Source organism: Hyla sarda, chromosome 3 (genome assembly GCF_029499605.1).
Source record: "Hyla sarda isolate aHylSar1 chromosome 3, aHylSar1.hap1, whole genome shotgun sequence".
NCBI classification, from domain to species: Eukaryota; Metazoa; Chordata; class Amphibia; order Anura; family Hylidae; genus Hyla; species Hyla sarda.
The window spans coordinates 168,728,758-168,749,961 of record NC_079191.1 but is presented as its reverse complement, the minus strand read 5'-3'; the positions used below and the strand labels follow the sequence as shown (position 1 = coordinate 168,749,961).

The window sequence follows — 21,204 nt, the reverse complement described above, 5'->3', positions numbered from 1 at the left end:
ATGGCTTATTTTTTGCATCACCAATTCTACTTTGCAGTGACATTAGTCCTTTTACCCAAAAAGTCACGGCGAAACAAAAAAAATAATCATTAAGCGACAAAATCGAAGAAAAAAACACCATTTTGTAACTTTTGGGGGCTTCAGTTTCTACGCAGTGCCTATTTCGGTAAAAATGACACTGACATTTTTACCGTATGGATCTACAGAATAATATGTTCTGACCCCTATAACTTTTTTATTTTTCCACGTACAGGGCAGTATGAGGGCTCATTTTTTTGCGCCATGATCTGAAGTTTTTATCTGTACCATCTTTTGTTTTGATCGGACTTTTTGAGCACTTTTTATTCATTTTTTAATTGTATAAAAAGTGACCAAAAATATGCTTTTTCGTACTTTGGAATTTTTTTGCGCATACGCCATTGACCGTTCGGTTTAATTAACGATATATAATTAACGGACATTTACGCACACGGCGATACCACATATGTTTGTTTTTATTTACACTGTTTTTTTTATGGGAAAAGGGGGGTGATTCAAACTTTTTATTAGGGAAGGGGATAAATGACCTTTATTAACACTTTTTTTTTAAACTTTTTTTTTGCAGTGTTATAGGTCCCATAGGGACCTATAACACTGCACACACTGATATCTCATGCTGATCACTGGCGTGTATTAACACGCCTGTGATCAGTGTTATCGGCGCTTGACTGCTCCTGCCTGGATCTCGGGCACGGAGCAGTCATTCGTCTATCGGACACCGAGGAGGCAGGTAAGGGCCCTCCCGGTGTCCTGTAAGCTGTTTGGGATGCCGCGGTGAAATTTCACCGCGGCGGTCCCGAACAGCCCGACTGAGCAGCCAGGTTACTTTCACTTTCACTTCAGACGAGGCGGTCAGCTTTGATCGCCGTGTCTGAAGGGTTAATACAGGGCATCACCGCGATCGGTGATGTCCTGTATTAGCCGCGGGGCCCGGCCGTTGATAGCCGCCGGGACCGACCCGATATGACGCAGTGACACCGCGCGACCCCGCGGCATATCACGGGAGCCGGCAGAGGATGTAAATATATTTCCTTCATCGTTAAGGGGTTAAGTTCCCTTGTGCCATGGCTGCAAAAACAAACAAAAACAAAAAAAACTCAAGTCACCTTCCTACGTTCCCACGTTACTCCGGTATTGGCGTCCTGTTCTTTTGCCGCTGCTCGGCTCCGTGCTTCTTAGGCTAGAAACAACACACGGCGGTCAGCATATCGCCGGTCGCAGTGATGTCCCGCCTCGGCCGATGATAGGCTGAGCGCACTGTCATGTAAGGAGCTTGGAATGGCTCCTTACGTGACAGTTCGCTCAGCCTATCATTGTATGAGTCAGGACTTTGCTGTGGCCGGAGATACACTGCCCACAGTGTGACGTTTTGAACCTAAGATGCACAGAGCCGAGCAGCGCCATAGGAACGAGACACAGATACCGGAGGAACGTAGGAAGGTGAGCTAAAGTTTGTTTTTGTCGTTTTTGCAGCCCGCACACAGGGGAACTTTAAAAGATTTCTGCTGCATTTCTCCTATAGTAATTGAGGCCCAACATATTATTTTTACCAAAAAATGCCCTGTGTAGAAACGGAATCCCCCAAAGGTAAAGAAATGACGTTTTTTTTTTTTTTTTTTTGCCAATTTTGCCCTACAACATCTTTTACCATAGATATTGTGGTAAAATGATTGATGTCCTACAAAGTAAAGTTTGTAGTAGTAAAAAAATGAAGCCTTTATATGGATCTGTAGGTGGAAAACTGAAAGTGTTATGGTTATGAGGAGCAAAAAACTAAAGTGATAGTCTTGCATCCTCAAGGGGTTATTAACTCTCTAGATGCAGCTTACATGGACACCTAGATGTTAGAAACCTCTTGTAACTCCAGACCAGGGTCTGAACTGGTCGCAAAATCGCTTTTGGAAGAACCACATTCAATACCTTTGAGCGATCAAAACTTTGTCAGGTCTGTGTTACATGTCAAAAATGTTTACAGGAATACTAGGTAAATGACAGGAAACATGCACAATTATCAGTTGCATTTTAGGGGTAGTTGGTTAAATAAAAACAACAAAAGTGTAAAAACTCCTTTTTTAACTTTTTTTTTATTTTATTTACAAACTAAAGGCATGTATCTTCATAAAATACTACTTTAGTAAATAAATAAAATTAAGCCCACCTTCCCACTCCCAAAAAATCACTTTGATAGCATAAAAAAAATATAAAACTATTTAACCACTAAATGCTAAAAATAAAATGTAGCCTTAGAATATTCTAAAAAAGCCTCATTCTGCATTGAAGAAATGTGGAATCTTGCTCATTAAGGGTTTGGGTGCGCTGTGTAATTGAACGGTATCACTTGTAATCAAATGGCAGGCAGCGGAAAATGCCTTAATCAGCATTGATATGCAAAGAGCACCAATTATTACTGCCTCTTTTCTAAAATGTGAAAAAAGGGATACCTACCTGTCTGATGCTAGGTAAATGATAGATTAAGGGCGCTTAGTTTTACATTGTGAATTTTGGAAACAAGTTTTCTAAGATTTAGATTTTTAATTTGACTATTGTTAAGCACCTCCAGAGACTGGAGTGTAGACTGTGAAAAATGTCTCTCAGGATATAAGCTTGTTGAAGTCTTTGCTTTTATGCATTTATTTCCCAGGCTGCCAGCTATATGGATTATATATTTTTTTCTTGTTGCTAATGTAGCACCAGCATGTTCCACAAAGGCAATCTGCTAATCTCCCACATACACTAAGGTTGTATGTAGTCATGGGATTATTTTGCAATCTTGGTTAAATTTTTTTTTTTTTTTTAGCCATGACAGATGTTTTCTTCGCATCATTTTTGTTGTGTTGATAAGAATAATGGTTGAAATTTATCAAAACCTGTGCAAAGAAAAAGTTGACCAGCTGTCCATAGCAGCCAATCAAATTGCTTATTTTAATTTTCAGACGCCTTTTTAAAAATGAAAGAAGCGATCTTATCGGTTGTTATAGGCAACTGGTCAACTCTTCCTCTGCACAGGTTTCGATAAATCTCCCCCAATCATTCTTATATAGCGCACACAGACTCCAAAGTGCTGTACACCCAAATTTGTCCCTGTCCCCATTGGGGCTCACAATCTAAATTTAGTATGTTTTAGAATGTTGGAGGAAACTGGAGTACACGGAAGAAACAAACACAGGGAGGATATACAAACTCTTTGCAGATGTTGTCCTTAGTGGGATTTGTACCTAAGACCCCAGCACTACAAGAAAACAGTGCTAACCACTGAGTCACCATACTGCTGCTAACCCACATTTCATTGGAAGGAACTGAGCTGTTATACCATGCACATCCTTAAGACTAGAGTGGTGCTGTTATGTTAATCTTTCTTTCAGTTTTCTAATACTGGACAAGCCATTAATTGGTCATGCTTTATCCGTAAGCTCATTATGGTCTGAGCCACTGAGCACAGTTTTGCCATTGGTACCACAAATTCTATATTATACAATTTAAGTCCTCTCATTGTGTAAAACTACCTCTGATTTTAATCATTCTAGGTACAAGTTATATATGTAACGTTTTTTTTTGTACTTTCTTTATTTTTCTATTAGGTTGATATTTATTTAAGATAGTTTTCTAATTTATCTTAGTCTTTAACGTAGTTATGCGCCAGTATGGAGGAAGTTAGTACCACCCTTGTTTATCAACAGTTGATATGAAAAGTGTCTTGATCATAAACCATCCGTGAGAAATGTTTGACTTTCCTTAATTGACAATTAAAATAGTTTTATTTTCATAGTTATGTATTTATGCAAAATGTATTTCCTGGTTGGGATCCAGTAAAGCATTTTTATGACAATTTAATGAACTACAAGATGCTGAAGACATTTTCCACCTCAAATGTGCTTTGTGCCGCAGTCCTTGACAAACCCCTCTGCAAAATCTATATGTGTATATCTTTTGATTTTACCTGTTACGATGAAAGGGATGACCCCTGCTGAGGAAGTTCTGCAACAGATGTTTTTTAAATCAATGCCAGTGTACCCTCCATATCATGTATTGTCGCTGATACAGCTGTTTTGTGTGTCTGAGACACCTTTGGGCCATCTAAGGCTACCTCTGCACCTCCAATATCTATGCTCTTGCTGTTTTATCTCCAAAATAGTTTTCAGATTTTAATAACTTTTTCTATTTTCCTCCCAGATTTAAACAATGTCTCATCCATCTTGGCTACCGCCAAAAAGCTCTGGAGATGGCTTTGGACATGTGACAGCCAGAATGGAAACCACACAGGGGTTTGGGGCACCAAGCATTTCTGTGTCCACTCAACAAGCACCTAAGAAGTTTGCACCAGTAGTTGCCCCAAAGCCAAAATATAACCCCTATAGAGGAGGACAGCCTGAAGGAGGTGATGGTACGTATTATTTGTAATACATTGTGGGAGATTTATCAAAACCTGTCTAGAGGAAAAGTTGCCCATAGCAACCAATCAGATAACTTCTTTCACTTTTGAAAAGGCCTGTGAAAAATGAAAGAAGCGATCTGATTGGTTGCTGTGGGCAGGTTTTGATAATTCTCCCCCCTTGTCTTTGCTCCCCCTGCAGCTTTAAGAGAAACTCCCAGAGACACATGGGATCATTGAATTCATTCCAACCACATACCAAACAAGCTGTGAGCAGCCATTATTTTTCCCACCTTTCACTTTTTTTCTTTTTTGGTTGAGTTTTTTTATTTTTTTATTTTATGCAGCTTTTTAACATGGAAAAATTGTAAGTTCTTGCAAAAACATGACATTTTTTTAAGTATATTTTGGTAGCTTTTTCAGGCTTATCCACCTCGTTCCAAGCAAACCACTCGTACATTGATGAGTATGCTTGCACTTTGTTTTAAGCTATTAAAAGATCCACAATCACTTATTTTTTGCTGGCATCTTCTGACAGTGTATATATGTGAATCTGTGAGTGAACTATCACTATTAGAGATGAGCGAAGTTACAGTAATTCGATTCATCATGAACTTCTCGGCTCGGTAGTTGCTGACTTTAACATGCATAAATTAGTTCAGCTTTCAGGTTCTCTGGTGGGAAACGCTTTCCTGGGACTGTATCCACCTTTTCCAGCCCACCGGAGCACCTGAAAGCTGAACTAATTTATGCAGGCTAAAGTCAACAACTGCCGAGATGAGAAGTTTGTGATGAATCAAATTACTGTAACTTCGCTCATCTCTAATCAATCTTGGCAATGTGTAAAAATCTGTGACAAACTGGCCGCCATGTTGAGATGCTGGTAGCAGAAAATAATAACTCCTTTTCTGATTCACACCTTGATAAATGGACCAATTAGAAAATGTGACAAACTGGCCCTTCTATTTGACACAACTGCTGTATAAGGTTAACTCTTGAAAAACAGTTATATTAACTTTTTATTATATTTCCTCTTTGGCTGTTTTAGTCTACTTTTTTAGCTGTGGTCTAGATAGATTTATAGATGAGAGATTCTGTAATCCTGAATGTCTAATAATCCCCTCGAAGATCTTCAGATTGAAAATATTTCATGGCGATATTTTAACAATATTAAAATAGCCACATGTATCCCATTCACATGTGTACTGGGTAACAACCAGAAAGCACATCACCCCTGGAATGATGTTCCAATCCATCCAGCCTACTTTGCTCTGTTCATTAATACACATTTGCTTGGCTTTTATCTAAAATTCATTCACATACTTTGTGCTGTTTGGATTTGTGCTGATGGCATTCGCTGCTCAAATGTGCGTAACTCTTCTGTCCCAGGGGATAAGCACAGGAGGACACTTACAAAATAACTGTTTGTTCTAAGAAGAGCAGATGAACACATGGAAGTGCTACAGTCGTGTAGTCCAGGGAGCCCCCCACACTGAATATATGATCGCTGAGTTATGTTCTCTACAAACTGCTGAAAGTCTACTACCATTAGAACTTAATCCAAACTGTTGTCATGTCATGGGGAGCATATAATACTCTAGAACAGTAGTCCCCAACTGGTGGCCCTATTGATTACAACCCTTTTATTGACACTCACAGCTCTGTACATTTTGTTGTGCCTGATGTTTCCACTTGAATGGGACGAGAGCTGCTGCATCCAGCATATCTGCTGTAGATTGTACAGTGAATGGGACACAGTCACTTTATTCAATTGGTCAATTTAATCCATTGTTGATGATAGTTGGACCTCCAAAGATTTGATGTTGATGACCCACTTTAAGGATAGGCAACCTATATCAGTCATAGAAAACTCTTTAAAGTATTACTGTCATTATAAATAAAGGTTTTTATTGGCCATGGCTGAGACCCTAACCAAACGCTAGATACAGCCGTTTAACCCGTATCTGCCTGAATCTAGCATTGGCTCTGTGCTCGATCTGTCTTGTTGCTAGTGACAGGCTCTATAGACTATAATGGTACTGTCTCTGGCAATGATTGCCAAGTCAGGGAGTGAAGCACATTACCATGCACGTTACATGGCTCTGTCTAGTGATTGGTGGGGGTCTCAGCAATGATCAGAAGTTTTGACACGTCTGCACTGCATGTTTATAGTTTTTTTTTAATGATGACAGTAATGCATAAAACTACAAACCCCTTTAATATTGTATGACTGCTGAGCATTGGAGAAATCCACCACTTCTTTGGGAATAAATGGAATAATCTGTAAGGACCAGGTGGGTATAGTCATTTGTGAAAAACTATTGGTGTAAATATTAGATAAACCTATTCAGCTACAGGGAATACAAAAAAGAAGTGTTGAAAAATCAGATTTTGATGTTTTCTTGCGTAAAGAAGATTTTATGTGTATGTGTCTAGCTTTGTCCGGCCAGAGTTGCCTGGCAACATGTGAATGCTGTACCTTGAACAGGAAGAAGTCACTTATTAAATTGGTTAGAAAAAGCACATTTGTGTGAATCATATCTGCTTTCTATTCTCATTATGTGTTGGATTTGGTGTTTAACCACTTTTTGTTTTATCCACCTTTCCCTAACCAGTGGCTCTCCTATTATGAACAAAGCTATACAGAATTATAACAAAATTATCCAGAAAGTCAGTCATTGTTTTTTTTTTTTTTTTGTATATAAGAATTTAACATACGCATTTGAAAGGCTACTCATAATGAAAGATTACTGATTTTTTTTAAAGGAATTTAACAGACATGAAAACTACCTAATTCAATAGTCCTTATACTCCAGTGTTTTTGTTTTTTTTACGCCACTCCTTCCCAAGGTATGGGAAATATACAATTAGGCTGCGGAGGTGTAAATTTCCCATATGAAATCAAAACTCTACTGTCTTATTTCATGTCATAAAAGCTCTGTGGAGCTTAGAGATTGTCTCTCCACAGGCAACAGTGACATCTCAGTATTCTGACAGCTCTGAAAGACTTCCATCTTATGAACTGGGACAGTCACAAGTCCATTGTAAGCAAAAGACTAGGGAGATCACAGGGGGATGTTTTAGTTCATGTGTGTAACACAATTTTTATTTGTGCTATTAGTCAGCAAAAGGAGGCTAGGGGGGGCAGTATTGCCTTTTACTCCTGCTAGCTCTGTTTGTATGTAGTAATGGACTCTTATTAAAGAGGTACTCCAGAAAAAGGATTATGTTTTTTATTAATGCCCAGGCTGTCTGCATTAAAAAAAAAGTATTCACCTCCCATGATTCCCCGGTGTCTCTGGGATCAGTGCTCCAGTCCTCTGTGTGATTTTCTTCCTGGTTCCAGGGGTCCATACATCAGTAAAGTGCTGGCTGCAGCAGTGTCTCCCCTTAACCAATGATTGGCGGTACCAGGAAGAAAGCTGGGGGTCAATACGTCAGAGTAGCGCTCAGCCAATCTTTGGCTAAGGTGGGACACTGCTGTGACCAGCAGTTTGCCGAGACAGGGGAGCATGGGAGGTAAGAACATTTTTTATTTTTAAATTAATTTTATATTAAATATAGCAGACGGGCATATTTTTTAAGCAAAAACCCTTTACACGCAGCTGTGTCATCCTTCTCCAGCAGATAAACACTTGTAATCTTTGAGTCAGTATGGTAAGAGTGATTCCAAATTTATATAGTTTATGTACTTTTGCATGATAAAAAATATTTTTTCCACGTTACCTCTCTAAAAGCTGCTAACTTTTTAATAGTGTTAGTAGCAGCACTGCAAGGTACTGCATATTCAAGTAAATGGAGCAATGAATTTGTACCTTTTTTTTCTTTTTTTTTTTTTTTAAATGAAACTGCTTTTAATTTTTGCAGGACAACTTTTAGTTGCCATTGCCACCACTGTGGAGTTTTATTTATCCAATGTGTATATCAATAATGGTGTATATAGTTAAAATTATTACATATGTAGCTATCCTAATTGTGTCATTATTTTTCTCCCAATAAAAGCACTTGGTAACAAGGAACAAAGTATCTATATTTTTAATGTAAATAACTCTAGGAATTTGCCTTGGGACCCATTGGCACCCTATGATTGTTCACACATGCATATTTTGCTGCAAATATTCTTCTGCTGTTTTCCCTACCCATTGAAGTCGAAATTTACAGCAGAAATATGTACCCTTCGGGCTCGTTCACATTGGTGAATTTGATATTGAACTCTTGTGCCTTTCCTGCTGCGAGTTTGAATGTCGACGGGCTTTCTGCAACAAATTTTTCTGCCGAGGACCCCATTAAAGTATTAAAAATATTAAATATACTTAAAGGACAAGTCTCACAGTAAACAATTGTCCAGCTTTTAGTGCAGAAGGTAAAGTTATACAGGTTTGTAAATCACTTCCATTACCAGTGCTGCTTAGAAACAAGCTTTATCTGCATTCTTCTGTCTGACAGGAAATTCAGCTGTTCCAGGTTTTCATGACTTTCGACCCCCTATTCAGGCTGTTATCAGCAGCATTCAGGGGCCGTGACGTGACAATTACCCAGAAAACCCCTGTGCTACAGAGAGCTCCCTGAGCTCGGCCTTAGCCCCTCCCATCTGATGAATATTCACACTGTCCTCCCTCTGTTCTGTAGTGATTGGCTGAGCAGCATTGCCTATATGCCGGCTGATTCAGATCATAGTTCTCTCCCCTCTCCTTGCTAATGTTTTTACACTGATAACTGAGGAGAGGGGGGAGGGGAGGGAGCTGCCAGCGTAGGGCTGTCACACTGAGAATGGAGGGGAGGGAGAGTAGAGTTGTCACACTGAGCACTGGGGAGAGAGGAGTGCAGGGCAGAGGAGGGGGGAGGTGATTGTGCCACTGTAAAGCTGTTTCATTGAGAGGAGGAGGGGGAGGGAGTGATTTTACAGTGTAAAACTGCAGCTTCAACTCCAGGGTCCCTCTCTCTGAGCACTGAGATTACATTTTGTTTCCTCGTGGCCACCCTGCTGTATAGGGCTATGATTGGAGCTCAGTGTTATGTGGTCACCCTGCTGTATAGGGCTATGATTGGAGCTCAGTGTTATGTGGGAGTGACTAATATAAGTTAGGGGAGGTAACAAGCTCTCTGCTCAGGCAGCTGAGAGCAGGAAATGTGAGCAGTGCATGCAGGGAAATGTAGTCTTTGAGATCACAGGCATAGCCACCATAACCAGGAAGTAACTGCAATTTATGAGCTGAATAGCTGGTGAACGGGGGGCGGAAAAAAAATCACAAACATGTCAGAGAGGTGGTAGGTGAATATACTATGGAATGGCTAGGTATTTTTTTTTCTTTGCTGCATGGGATATCTTCTTTAACGAAGTCATTGTGTGATTTAACTTTTTTCTGATTTTACCTTTTCTTAAACCTATATACTTTCGGCTGAACTAAAATTCTAGTGGGGTTTTAGTTTTGATGTTTTTTACGTTAGTGTCTATTTGCCAAGTTATTTACAGAAGAGCACAGTAATGGAGTCTCTTGTTCGTATTGAATAATTGACAGTAAATTTTTTAAAACTTGTGTTTTTCTTTTCTTTTATCCTATCCTTACTTCTCTGATAGCAGCATGAAGTAATGATGTGTTAGTTATTTGTTACAGTGCAATGCCTGTGCAGTGAGACAGGAGCCAAAAGTATACACATATGCATCCTATGCACAGTAATAACAATAATAAGGAAAAATAATTCATGAATAAATTAGGCTCCCATTTCATAGTGCTGCCATCGTGCAGCAATGATTAAATTGACTGTCAGGGGGATAAATTTTAAGTCTAAATGTGGCCAAGCTAAATACGTGTGGTTGAGGCAAGTCACTGCTGCGGTCAGAGACCATAAAGTCCATTGGGCACTGTCTGAATGCGGGTGGGGTATCATATAAGGGCTGAAACAACTAATCAGCAACTAATAGTTGTCAACTATTTTCATAATGGATTAATCGGTTGGTCAGCCAATTTCTAGAGTTCACATATGATTATCACTATCTATATATGCGATTGTGTCCTTGGCAGCCTGTTTAGTGAAGAGGAGGCCCAGTACACACGATCTACTGCTTCCTGCAGCTTCTTTCTGCAGCTATTGTGAGTCCCCGGTTGTCAGGTTCTTTGCTAAAGGCCAGACTCGAAATAGTTGCAGAGAGAAGATGCAGGGAGAAGAAGATTGTGCTTCCCTAAAAAGACTGCTTGGGGGGGGGGGGGGGGCACGTGAGATGGACATCCTGGGAATGTGCTGCCCCTCCTATCTGGCCACAGGTAAGAAACAGGGAGGGGGGTGTAGCCCTTACAAGGGAAAAAAATATTTAATAGAATTACTGTAAGTATTTAAATATAATAAAAAGCTTTTCCTCTCATCCTCTGCAAAGCTCAGCATCTAGCCGACCCCACAAACTCTTAACACACAATGCATCCCTTACCTAAAACACACAGAAGACATTCAGTCTGACCCCCTCCCCTCATCAACTCCCTCCCTTATCTAGCTCTAAGATTATCATCTTCTCCACTATGTTTTCTTTTATCTGAGTAGTCGATTAATCAAAACAATAATCGGCCAATTAATCGATTATGAAAACCGTCGCAGCCTTAAAGAGTATTATTTAGTTAGCCTGGCCCCATCACTTTTAGACATAAAATTTAGGCCCCTGACGACCCATTTAAAGGAGATCTGTCACCAGTGTCACTTGCACTAACCTGTCAGTACAGACAGGTAGTGCAGGTGACACTGATAACAACAGTACTTACCTTGTCCTGTTCCGTGCTGTCGCTCTTCGGTAATCTTCTCCGGTATCTTCAGCTCTGGGCCCAGCTTGGAGCATGGGCGGAGCATAGTGACGTCACCGTTGCTGTGCTCTACCAGCGGGACCCAGCAGAGAACAGCAGCCGTGACGTCACTAAGTATTGCCCATGCTCCAAGCCGGGTCCAGAGCTGAAGATACCGAAGAAGATTACCGAAGAATGACTGGACGGAACGGGACAAGGTAAGCACCGTTGTGATCAGTGTCACCTGCAGGTGACACTGGTGACAGATTTCTTTTAATTTCACAGTATTCCGATTTGCTTTAAGGCTAAACTGTGGCCATCCTGGGCTGTAACAATAAGAAACTATACCATATTTCCATTATCTAGTCCATTCCTGGCACCCCTGGTTTCTTAAACTTTTCATACAACAACAAGAATCAAAATAAAAGAGTCGGAGACTCACAAGGTAAATCAGCAGTAATAATCGATGAAAGCGACCAGTGTTATATAGTGGTATCAATATCCTGACAAAACATTGTTTCTAAGTCAGAAGACAGGAAACAGTAATAAATGGCAAGGCATAACAAGTTAAAGGAGCAAGTATCAATGTAACACAGTGCAATACTGTTGGCCATACTGGAACAAGTGATAGGGGATCATCTAAGGAGGTGTCAAATGAATCAATGAATGTTGATAGAGCCTATGTAGGTAACAGGTACACAATCAATGGCCAAAGGGTGAGGATAAGGAAGGAATACAGAGGGAGAGAGGAGGGAAAAAAAGAGAAAGCGGAAGGGAGCAAAAGAGAGGAAGGGTAGAGGGAGATGAGGAAAAGTAGAAGAGTTGTAAGGTAGAAATGGTAGGATCACAGAGAGGTAGAAAAAAGTACCTGCGAGTAGGACAGATTCCGGACCTCTGTGACATGCAGCCATATACAATGAGCCAAAGCAGTAAGAGCTAAAGAGATGTAGGAGATTAGAGATTAGAGAGACCGATATCGATTTTTTTATGGTCGATACCGATGATCTGCGACCTTTCAGACCGATAGCCGATAACTTATACCGATTTTTTGGTATAAGTTATCGGTAATTTGCCACCCCCACCTGGCCCCGCAGATCAATGATTTAAAGTGGGCGCTTTAAATCAATGAACTGCAGTGGCTTTTGTGGGCCAGAGGCCGCCGCCCACTTCTCTCCCCCTGCCTGTCCTGGTGTCCTCCCTAGTCCAACCACCACCCTTCACCATTGCCTCCCCCATCCCCGATTATATAATTACCTGTTCCCGGGGTCCGCGCTACTTCTGGCTCGAGCTGTCACTGTGCGCACTGACAGTGACGTCGCATTGAGGATGTCACTCGTCATTGCGCTGCGCAGCGTGCAGGAGCCAGAAGTGGCGCGGACCCTGGGAACAGATAATTATAAAACTGGGGATGGGGAAGGCAATGGGGCAGCGGCGGCGGTCTCTGGTCAGGGGGGGGGGGGGGCATTATCGGCAATTGCCGATACCAATAATGTAAAAAATCGTGAATACCGGCCAAACCGATAATCGGTCTATCTCTAATATATATATATATATATATATATATATATATATATATATATATATATAATTATTGTGTGTATGTGTAGAAATGAACATATTGGAAGGTAGACACAATTAAAAAGTATTTTAATACTAACAAATTTACTGAAAAAAAAATTATCTAAAAAATAATGCCCAATTTTCGCAAACATTTTTTGAATACCCAGATCTGCATGTACTAAAACAAACAAAGTCTTGTCAGGATGGGGGTAAAGAGCCTGGTCTGAAAGCAGTGAAATAAATAGTAATACTTTAACAGAAATTACCACACAGTCACAGATAATAAACACTCTGCTGAAATCATTGTGCACATCTCTACTATTTATTTACTTAAATCCAGAGATTAGGAAATATTTAAAAAAGAAGCAATCTTTTTTTTTCATTTTTCCCACTGTTGACCAGCAGCCGAAACTGACATATTTGGCTTCGCCCCTTCAGGAAGGAGGGGTTTGGGTTCATGGAGAACTGGGCCGACTTCGCTGTCGGTTACTGGCTCTACCGTAGGGACGGGCTGCACCTCAATGCGGAGGGTGCAGCTGTGCTTGGGGAGAAGATGGCTAGAAGGGTGGAGGAGTGTTTAAACTAGGGACTGGGGGAGGGAACCTACAACATAGAGGGGGAAGATAGTGTAAATAGAGAGGGGGGACTAAGTAATATTCCTGGGGGTGGAGCGGAGGGAGAGGGTAGAATAGTTAATAGGGATAGGCTTCATAGGAAGAAAAAACATACACCATTGAATTGCATGATGACTAATGCCAGAAGTCTGACCAATAAAACTGACGAACTGGAGTGGTTGATGTCTGAAGAGAATTATGACATAGTGGGTATAACAGAGACTTGGTTGGACGATAGCTGTGACTGGGCGGTCGACATGCAGGGTTATAGTGTATTTAGGATGGATCGGACAAAATGGAAAGGGGGAGGAGTTTGGCTGTATGTGAAATCGAGTCTGAAGGCCGCACTTCGGGTGGATATATGGGAGGGAAACGATAATGTGGAGTCATTATGGTTAGAAATATATGGAGATAAAAATAAAAAAAAATCCTGATAGGGGTTTGCTATAAGCCACCAAACATAATGGAAGAGGCAGAAGATTATTTACTGAGGCAAATAAACAAGGCAACAAATCAAAATGACGTGATAATAATGGGGGACTTTAACTATCCTGATATAAATTGGGAGACTGAGACCTGTAAATCTCATAAAGGAAACAGGTTTCTGACTATAGCTGAAGACAATTATCTGTCCCAAATGGTGCAGGGCCCGACCAGAGGGGGCGCCCTACTAGACTTAATATTAACCAGCAGACCTGATAGTGTAACTAATGTGCAAGTAGAAGGACACCTAGGAAATAGTGACCATAATATAATATATTATAACTTGTTTTTCAATAAGGGAATGTCTCGAGGGGCCACAAAAACAATGAACTTTAGGAAGGCAAAGTTCGATCAACTCAGAGAAACCCTTAACAATATAAAATGGGATAATGTCCTCAAAAACAAGAATACTGACACTAAATGGGAGACTTTTAAAAATATCTTAAATTTTCACTGCAAGATGTATATACCTTATGGGAATAAAAGGGTCAGAAAAAAATAAAAAATATGGATGAACAAAAATGTTAAGGGGGCAATAATTGACAAAAATAAAAGTAAAATATGTAAAAAACAGATAAAAACCGCAAAAATAGAGGCAGATAGACTCATTGTCAAAGAGAGTAAAACTAACCCCAAAATGTTCTTTAACCCCTTAAGGACCGGGGGTTTTTCCATTTTGGCATTTTCGTTTTTTGCTCCTTGCCTTTAAAAAATCATAACTCTTTCAATTTTGCACCTAAAAATTCATATGATGGCTTATTTTTTGCGCCACCAATTCTACTTTGTAATGACGTCAGTCATTTTGCCCAAAAATCTACGGTGAAACGGAAAAAAAATCATTGTGCGACAAAATTGAAAAAAAAAACTGCCGTTTTGTAAATTTTGGGGGCTTCCGTTTCTACGTAGTACATTTTTCGGTAAAAATGACACCTTATCTTTATTCTGTAGGTCCATACGATTAAAATGATACCCTACTTATATAGGTTTGATTTTGTCGTACTTCTGGAAAAAATCATAACTACATGCAGGAAAATTAATACATTTAAAATTGTCATCTTCTGACCCCTATAACTTTTTTATTTTTCCGTGTATGGGGTGGTATGAGCGCTCATTTTTTGCGCCGTGATCTGAAGTTTTTAACGGTACCATTTTTTGCATTGATAGGACTTATTGATCGCTTTTTATTCATTTTTAAATTGTATAGAAAGTGACCAAAAATGCACTATTTTGGACTTTGGAATTTTTTTGCGCGACCGAGCGGTTTAATTAACGATATCATTTTTATAATTTGGACCCTTCCGCACGCGGTGATACCATATATGTTTATTTTTATTTACACTGTTTTTTTTGTTTTTATGGGAAAAGGGAGGTGATTCAAACTTTTAATAGGGGAGGGATTAAATCATATTTATTCACTTTTTTTCACTTTTTTTTTTTTTTTGCAGTGTTATAGCTCCCATAGGGACCTATAACACCGCACACACTGATCTTTATCATTGATCACTGGTTTCTCGTAGGAAACCAGTGATCGATGATTCTGCCGCTTGACTGCTCATGCCTGGATCTCAAATAAAAACGAAAAAAACACCCCTAGTGCGGACCGTTTAACAATAAGAGTTAACATAAAGATGGGTTCTTACCCCTTGGTGTTGCGCTCAGAGCACAACACCTACAGTAGCATCTGTGTATGGAAGATCAAGGGAAACCGCTGCCACGAGGAACAAGCCCGGTGTGACGCTCGTCAGTCCGGTAAGTAGCAATAGAGATAATCCCTAAATGGGTTCCTCTCAAGAAGGCGCTGGTACCCGGGGATAAAGATAAGGTTCTTTATTTGCCGATAAAGCAAATAAAGAACCTTATCTTTATCCCCGGGTACCAGCGCCTTCTTGAGAGGAACACATGCCTGGATCTCAGGCACTGAGCAGTCATTCGGCGATCGGACAGCGAGGAGGCAGGTAGGGACCCTCCCGCTGTCCTGTAAGCTGTTCGGGATGCCGCAATTTCGCCGCGGCTATCCCGAACAGCCCACTGAGTTAACTGCCACTTTTTACTTTCACTTTTAGCCACGTGGCTCAGCTCTGAGCGCGCGGCTAAAGGGTTAATAGTGCGCGGTGCCGCGATCGGCGCTGCGCGCTATTAGCTGCGGGTCCCGGCTTCACTATGACGCCGGGCTCGCCGTGATATGATGCGGGGTTACCGTGTAACCCTGCGTTATATCACGGGAGCAGGACCAAGGACGTACCTGTACGTCCTTGGTCCTTAAGGGGTTAACTATATAAATAGCAAAAAGATCAAAAATGAAAGTGTGGGCCCAAGCAAATATATAAAAAAAAAATGTTAATTGTTTAAGGGGGTTCTAAGGGATGCAATTCTGGAGTATCTTAATAAAAATAAATGTATGACCCCATATCAGCATGGCTTTATGAGGGATCGGTCCTGTCAAACTTACCTGGTCAGCTTTTATGAGGAGGTGAGCTCCAGACTGGACCAGGGGCAATTGCTGGATGTCATATATCTGGATTTTTCCAAAGCATTTGATACTGTGCCACATAAGGTTGGTGCATAAAATGAGAAGGATGGGGCTGGGGGAGAATGTGTGCAAGTTGGTAAGTAACTGGGTCAATGATAGGAAACAGAGGGTGGTTATTAATGGTACTTATACTGATTGGGTGACTGTTACTAGTGGGGTACCACAGGGGTGAGTCTTGGGTCCTGTTCTATTTAATATATTCATTAATGACCTTGTAGAGGGGTTGAACAGTAAAGTAGCAATCTTTGCAGATGATACTAAACTCTGTAAAGCGATAAACACTATAGAGGACAGTGCACTGTTACAAATGGATCTGGATAGGTTGGAAGTTTGGGCTGAGAAGTGGCAGATGAGGTTCAACACTGATAAATGTAAGGTAATGCACATGGGGAACAAAAATCTGGGCTGGGATTATGTATTAAATGGGAGAACACTTGGGATGACTGACATGGAATAGGATTTAAGAATCTTAGTTAATAGTAAATTTAGCTTTAGTGACCAGTGTCTTGCAGCTGCTGCCAAGACAAATAAAATCATGGGGTGCATCAATAGGGGCATAGATGCCCACGACATGGACATAATTCTACTGCTGTACAAATCTCTAGTCAAACCACACATTGAATACTGTGTACAGTACTGGGCACCAGTGTACAAGAAAGATATAGGGGAGCTGTAGAGGGTTCAAAGACTGGCAACCAGCGACGTTAGGAACGCTGAAGCTTGCAGCTTCCGCGTTTGGAACGTCACAGTACACCTCACCCCCCCCATTCATGTCAATGGGAGGAAGTGTGACGGCTATGTTGTAGCGGTCACACCTCCTCCCATAGAAGTGAATGGAGGGGGCACGGTGGCCGCCCAGACAGTCATCTGCCACCGAGATGGAGATTGTGGGGGCCCCCAGCGGCAGGACCCCCGTGATCTAACATCTTATCCCTAGCCTTTAGATAGGGGATAAGATGTTTGGGGTGGAGTACCCCTTTAAGGCTTCCTGCAGACATACTATTTATCATGCCTTTGGTGCCTTGCAAAAAAAATGTAATAAAAAAAGAAAGCTACATATAATATTTTGCCACAGTCACATGCATGTTTTTTTTTTTTTTTTTTTTTTGGTGGCATTTTTTGTGATTTAAGGATTTTTGGAAGATTGTGTGGGAAAAAACACACACTTTTACATATGTGTTTATTTCAGCCAATAGAGGTCCAGGGAAGGAAGAACCACTACTAACTAGGTAAAAAAAAAATAAATAAAAAATGCCATAGCCAAGAGCGTACTGTGTTTTGGTAAAATTGCCTCTGACCCAAATAATATAATACACGGAACGCAAAAAAAACAACTTTCTAAAACTGTCAGAGAGGGCTGGACCCAATCCAGCCTGTGTAGCCCTTTATCAGTAGATTTGAATTGTACCCTGTTGCAACTGCGTTTCCATTAGCAATCCCACTAAAAAGTTTGAAGAGTACATTGGAGACTTTCCATCCAGTGTATCTGCTAGTGAGGTGATTCTTAAAGGGACAGTGACCCAACTGTTCTCTCATCTGCTTAAAAGTAACATTTCACTCTGTCTAAAAGATGGTATCGTATCTGACTTTGCACAGAAAGTTCACTTAAGTAACCAGGTTGTTTATACGTTATCCTAGTGTTTAGAGGTCTCATTCCTGCAATTTGCAGTACTGGGAACATTTATTTGACAAAAGACTTGTTATCCCCACCAGGGACCCTCAGGCTAGCTATACCACAGTGCCTCATGGCAGTACGTTCCTCGTCCCTGCACAACTACTCTCCGCTAGCCTGCAGTACAACACCCATAATTCCAGTAGGTAGGTACTAAACATGTAGGCTCAGTACAGACAGGGACACAGGTGAAGGTTACAGCACAGACAATATGTGGTGATGATGATATTGACCTGACAAATGGGGAGCAGGGGGTTAACACACTGACAGCTCTTATCTTTTCTCCTGTGGATGAATCTGTGGGATTTAGGAGTTCACTCCTTCTAGACAAGGGGCAATATAAGGGGCTCCAGCACTGCACATATAGTCGACAACAGTTTATTATCTGCCGTAAAGCTTCCACGTATGTGAAGAGTAGTGGCACACTACACAGATATTACAATTGGCAGCGCCCAGTTAAAAATACAAGTTATTTAAAAAAAACATACAAAAAAAAAACACTAATTAGAAGTCAACTATTTTTTAAAATATCCTTTCACGAAGACAAAAATAATAAGACCTTTCCTTTTTATGTTTCCAGTATAATAAAAGTGACAATTTAAAGCAAAAGCTGATGACATTATTTGAGCGGTGTCAAGAAGATGCCACATGTTGTTCCACTGATCACAGTAGTTGTCCCATTAAAGAAATAGCAGGTCTCTTAGCAACCAGCCTCGAGAGAACGGGATTATATTCCACACTGTACACTGTATGTGTTTCTGTTGGATTCACATGTCAGGCTCTCTTGGCTCTGTCTGTCGACACAGAACTATTCTCAATATCATCATTTTCCTTTTTCTGTTTTCCTCTTATCATATATAGTTGAGTGGATGGATGGTAAAAGCTTCTAGGGTTTTTTTTTTTTTTTTAGTTATTCATTTAGTTTCAGTTTCACATAAGTAAAATGCCCCTGATTACCTGAATTCTAAGTATAAAAACTTAAAAAAACTGCATAGTTAAAGCACGCTGCTCATATCACAGAAAAAAAATGATGCTTAATATTAGGGATGTCCCGACACCATTTTTTTTAGACCGAGTAAGAGTACCGATACTTTAATTCTAGTACTCGCCGATGCCAAGTACGAGTACTTTTAGCAGGGCTACATGGTTTCTGGCACTGCTTACTATATGAAATGTGGAACCTTGTTGTGTACAATGGAGGCGGCTGCTGTAGTATGAGCCAAGATTTCTCTCTTCTCCATTGGACAGAACAGGGAATTTGTATTGGCAGCGAGACCAATGATCACATGGTGAGAAGCGGTAGAAACCGGGTGACCTGCACTTTCTACCTATAAATTTAAGTTAGTGCAGGTTACTCTGTTGTAAGATTGCCTTTAATAGTAGGTAGTATCCCCTTGTAGGTAGTATAGATAGTTTCAGACATTAGACAGTAGCCCATGCTGTAGACCACCTGCAGACATTTGTATCCACCCCCCTGTGGCCAGCAGGACCCCCCCCCCTTGGGGCCAGCAGGACCCCCTTGGGACAAACAGGACCCCCCCCCCCTTGAGGCCAGCAGGACCCCCCCCCCTTGAGGCCAGCAGGACCCCCCCCCACTTGTGGCCAGCAGGACCCCCCCCCACTTGTGGCCAGCAGGACCCCCCCCCACTTGTGGCCAGCAGGACCCCCCCCCCCCACTTGTGGCAAGCAGGACCCCCCCCCCTTTTGTGGCAAGCAGGACCCCCCCCCTTTGTGGCAAGCAGGACCCCCGTTGTAGTCAGAAGGACCCCACTTGTAGTTGCTTACTTGCCTGTCGCCGCTCCGCTGTCCCGTTCTGCCGTTCCCTTTACTGCCGCTGCTCCGATCTGCTGTCTGCATCATGTGACACACGTCACGTGGGTGTCACATGCTCCTCCATAAGACCACATGATGCAGATGGCAGAACGGAGCAGCAGCAGTAAAGGGGACGGCAGAACAGGGCTGCGGCATGATGCGGATCAGAGAAGCAGCAGACCACTCCACCAGGTATCGGCTTTGGTATTAGGGACATTAGACGAGTCCCCAATACCATGCAAATACCGGGTATCGGCACCGATACTAGTATCGGTATCGGGACATCCCTACTTAATATATGTTACTCACTAGGTCATGCAGATGACTTACATGTTTTTTTTTTTTGTCTAGCTTCTGTATTTGGCTTACACATTTCTCTGTTCTGCCTTTCACTCAATCTGACATCCACTGTGACCAAAGGGGTGTGTCCTAGGCAAACACTGTACCCGCCCTCACTCACCATGCATTTACTTTCTCCCTGAGTATGCTGTGCTGGGTCACTTCAGCCAATCACTGCAGGCTGCTCTGTAACCCCCTCCCCTCTGTGTTTATGCTACAGTTTGATAGACAGAACAGCAGTGAGCACAGAGAAGTGCTAGTTCAACCCTACTTACTATATTTTGTCCCAGCCTGTGCCTTAGCTGGGACAAAGATGATGCTGCAGCCGGACAGGATTATGTTCTGGATGGTATGGGGACCCCTAGTGGTCTTTTTTTTTTTATGAGCCAAGATTTCTATAAAAAGATGCTAAACATTTTTTTAATGAAGTATATTAGTAAGGTTAATGTTTTGGCAAGATGTGCCCATTCTGAGTGTCCATTTTCTAGGAATACTCCTTATTGTAGGTGTAGGTTAGCAACATAGGTTTTTTTTTTTTTTTTTTTTTGGTTAAAGTATATTTTTTTCGTACTGTAGCAAATCATTAACATTTTCTGTTCTGGGATTACTTTCCTATTATACAATTGTCTCCAATGTTCATGATGTGTTAGCTATTAAGATGTATGTCATTCATATTATCTCCATTTTAACTTTGTAGAAATGTAGGCTGGCAATAGGATGGTTATTTTCGAATGTTTGATTTAAAGAGTACCTGCCACCAAGTAAAGAGAGTTAATTCTCATGGTGTCTTCCCCTCTTCTTCCTGAGTCCCCTGCACTTTTCCTTTTATAAATCCCTTTAGTAGTTCAGAAGTTATTCACACCTAAAGTCTGCTTACTGCTTGTGAGCATTCTTGGCTGCAGGGGGGGGGGGGTTACCTGGCAACGGTGACATCACATGAAGCCTGCTGAGTAATACTTCCGCCCTTTCCTGTTTTATGCTGCGCTCAGGCGTGCACATAGAACAGGGAGACAATCACG

General features: G+C 41.2%; 1 protein-coding gene across 6 annotated transcripts in view; it reads left to right on the top strand.

Moving 5' to 3' along the window:
* Positions 1-21,204, top strand: part of LPP (LIM domain containing preferred translocation partner in lipoma) — a 347,896-nt gene that overhangs the window by 132,070 nt on the left and 194,622 nt on the right. For 5 of the 6 annotated variants that reach the window (XM_056565451.1, XM_056565455.1, XM_056565453.1 and 2 more), the window contains one exon: positions 4,210-4,420. In XM_056565451.1, coding sequence (XP_056421426.1) covers positions 4,219-4,420 — 202 coding nt within the window. In that variant the 5' untranslated portion in view covers positions 4,210-4,218. Of the gene's footprint in view, positions 1-4,209; positions 4,421-6,683; positions 6,703-21,204 lie in introns of those variants that run through there. The other variant, XM_056565456.1, reaches the window with a different exon arrangement.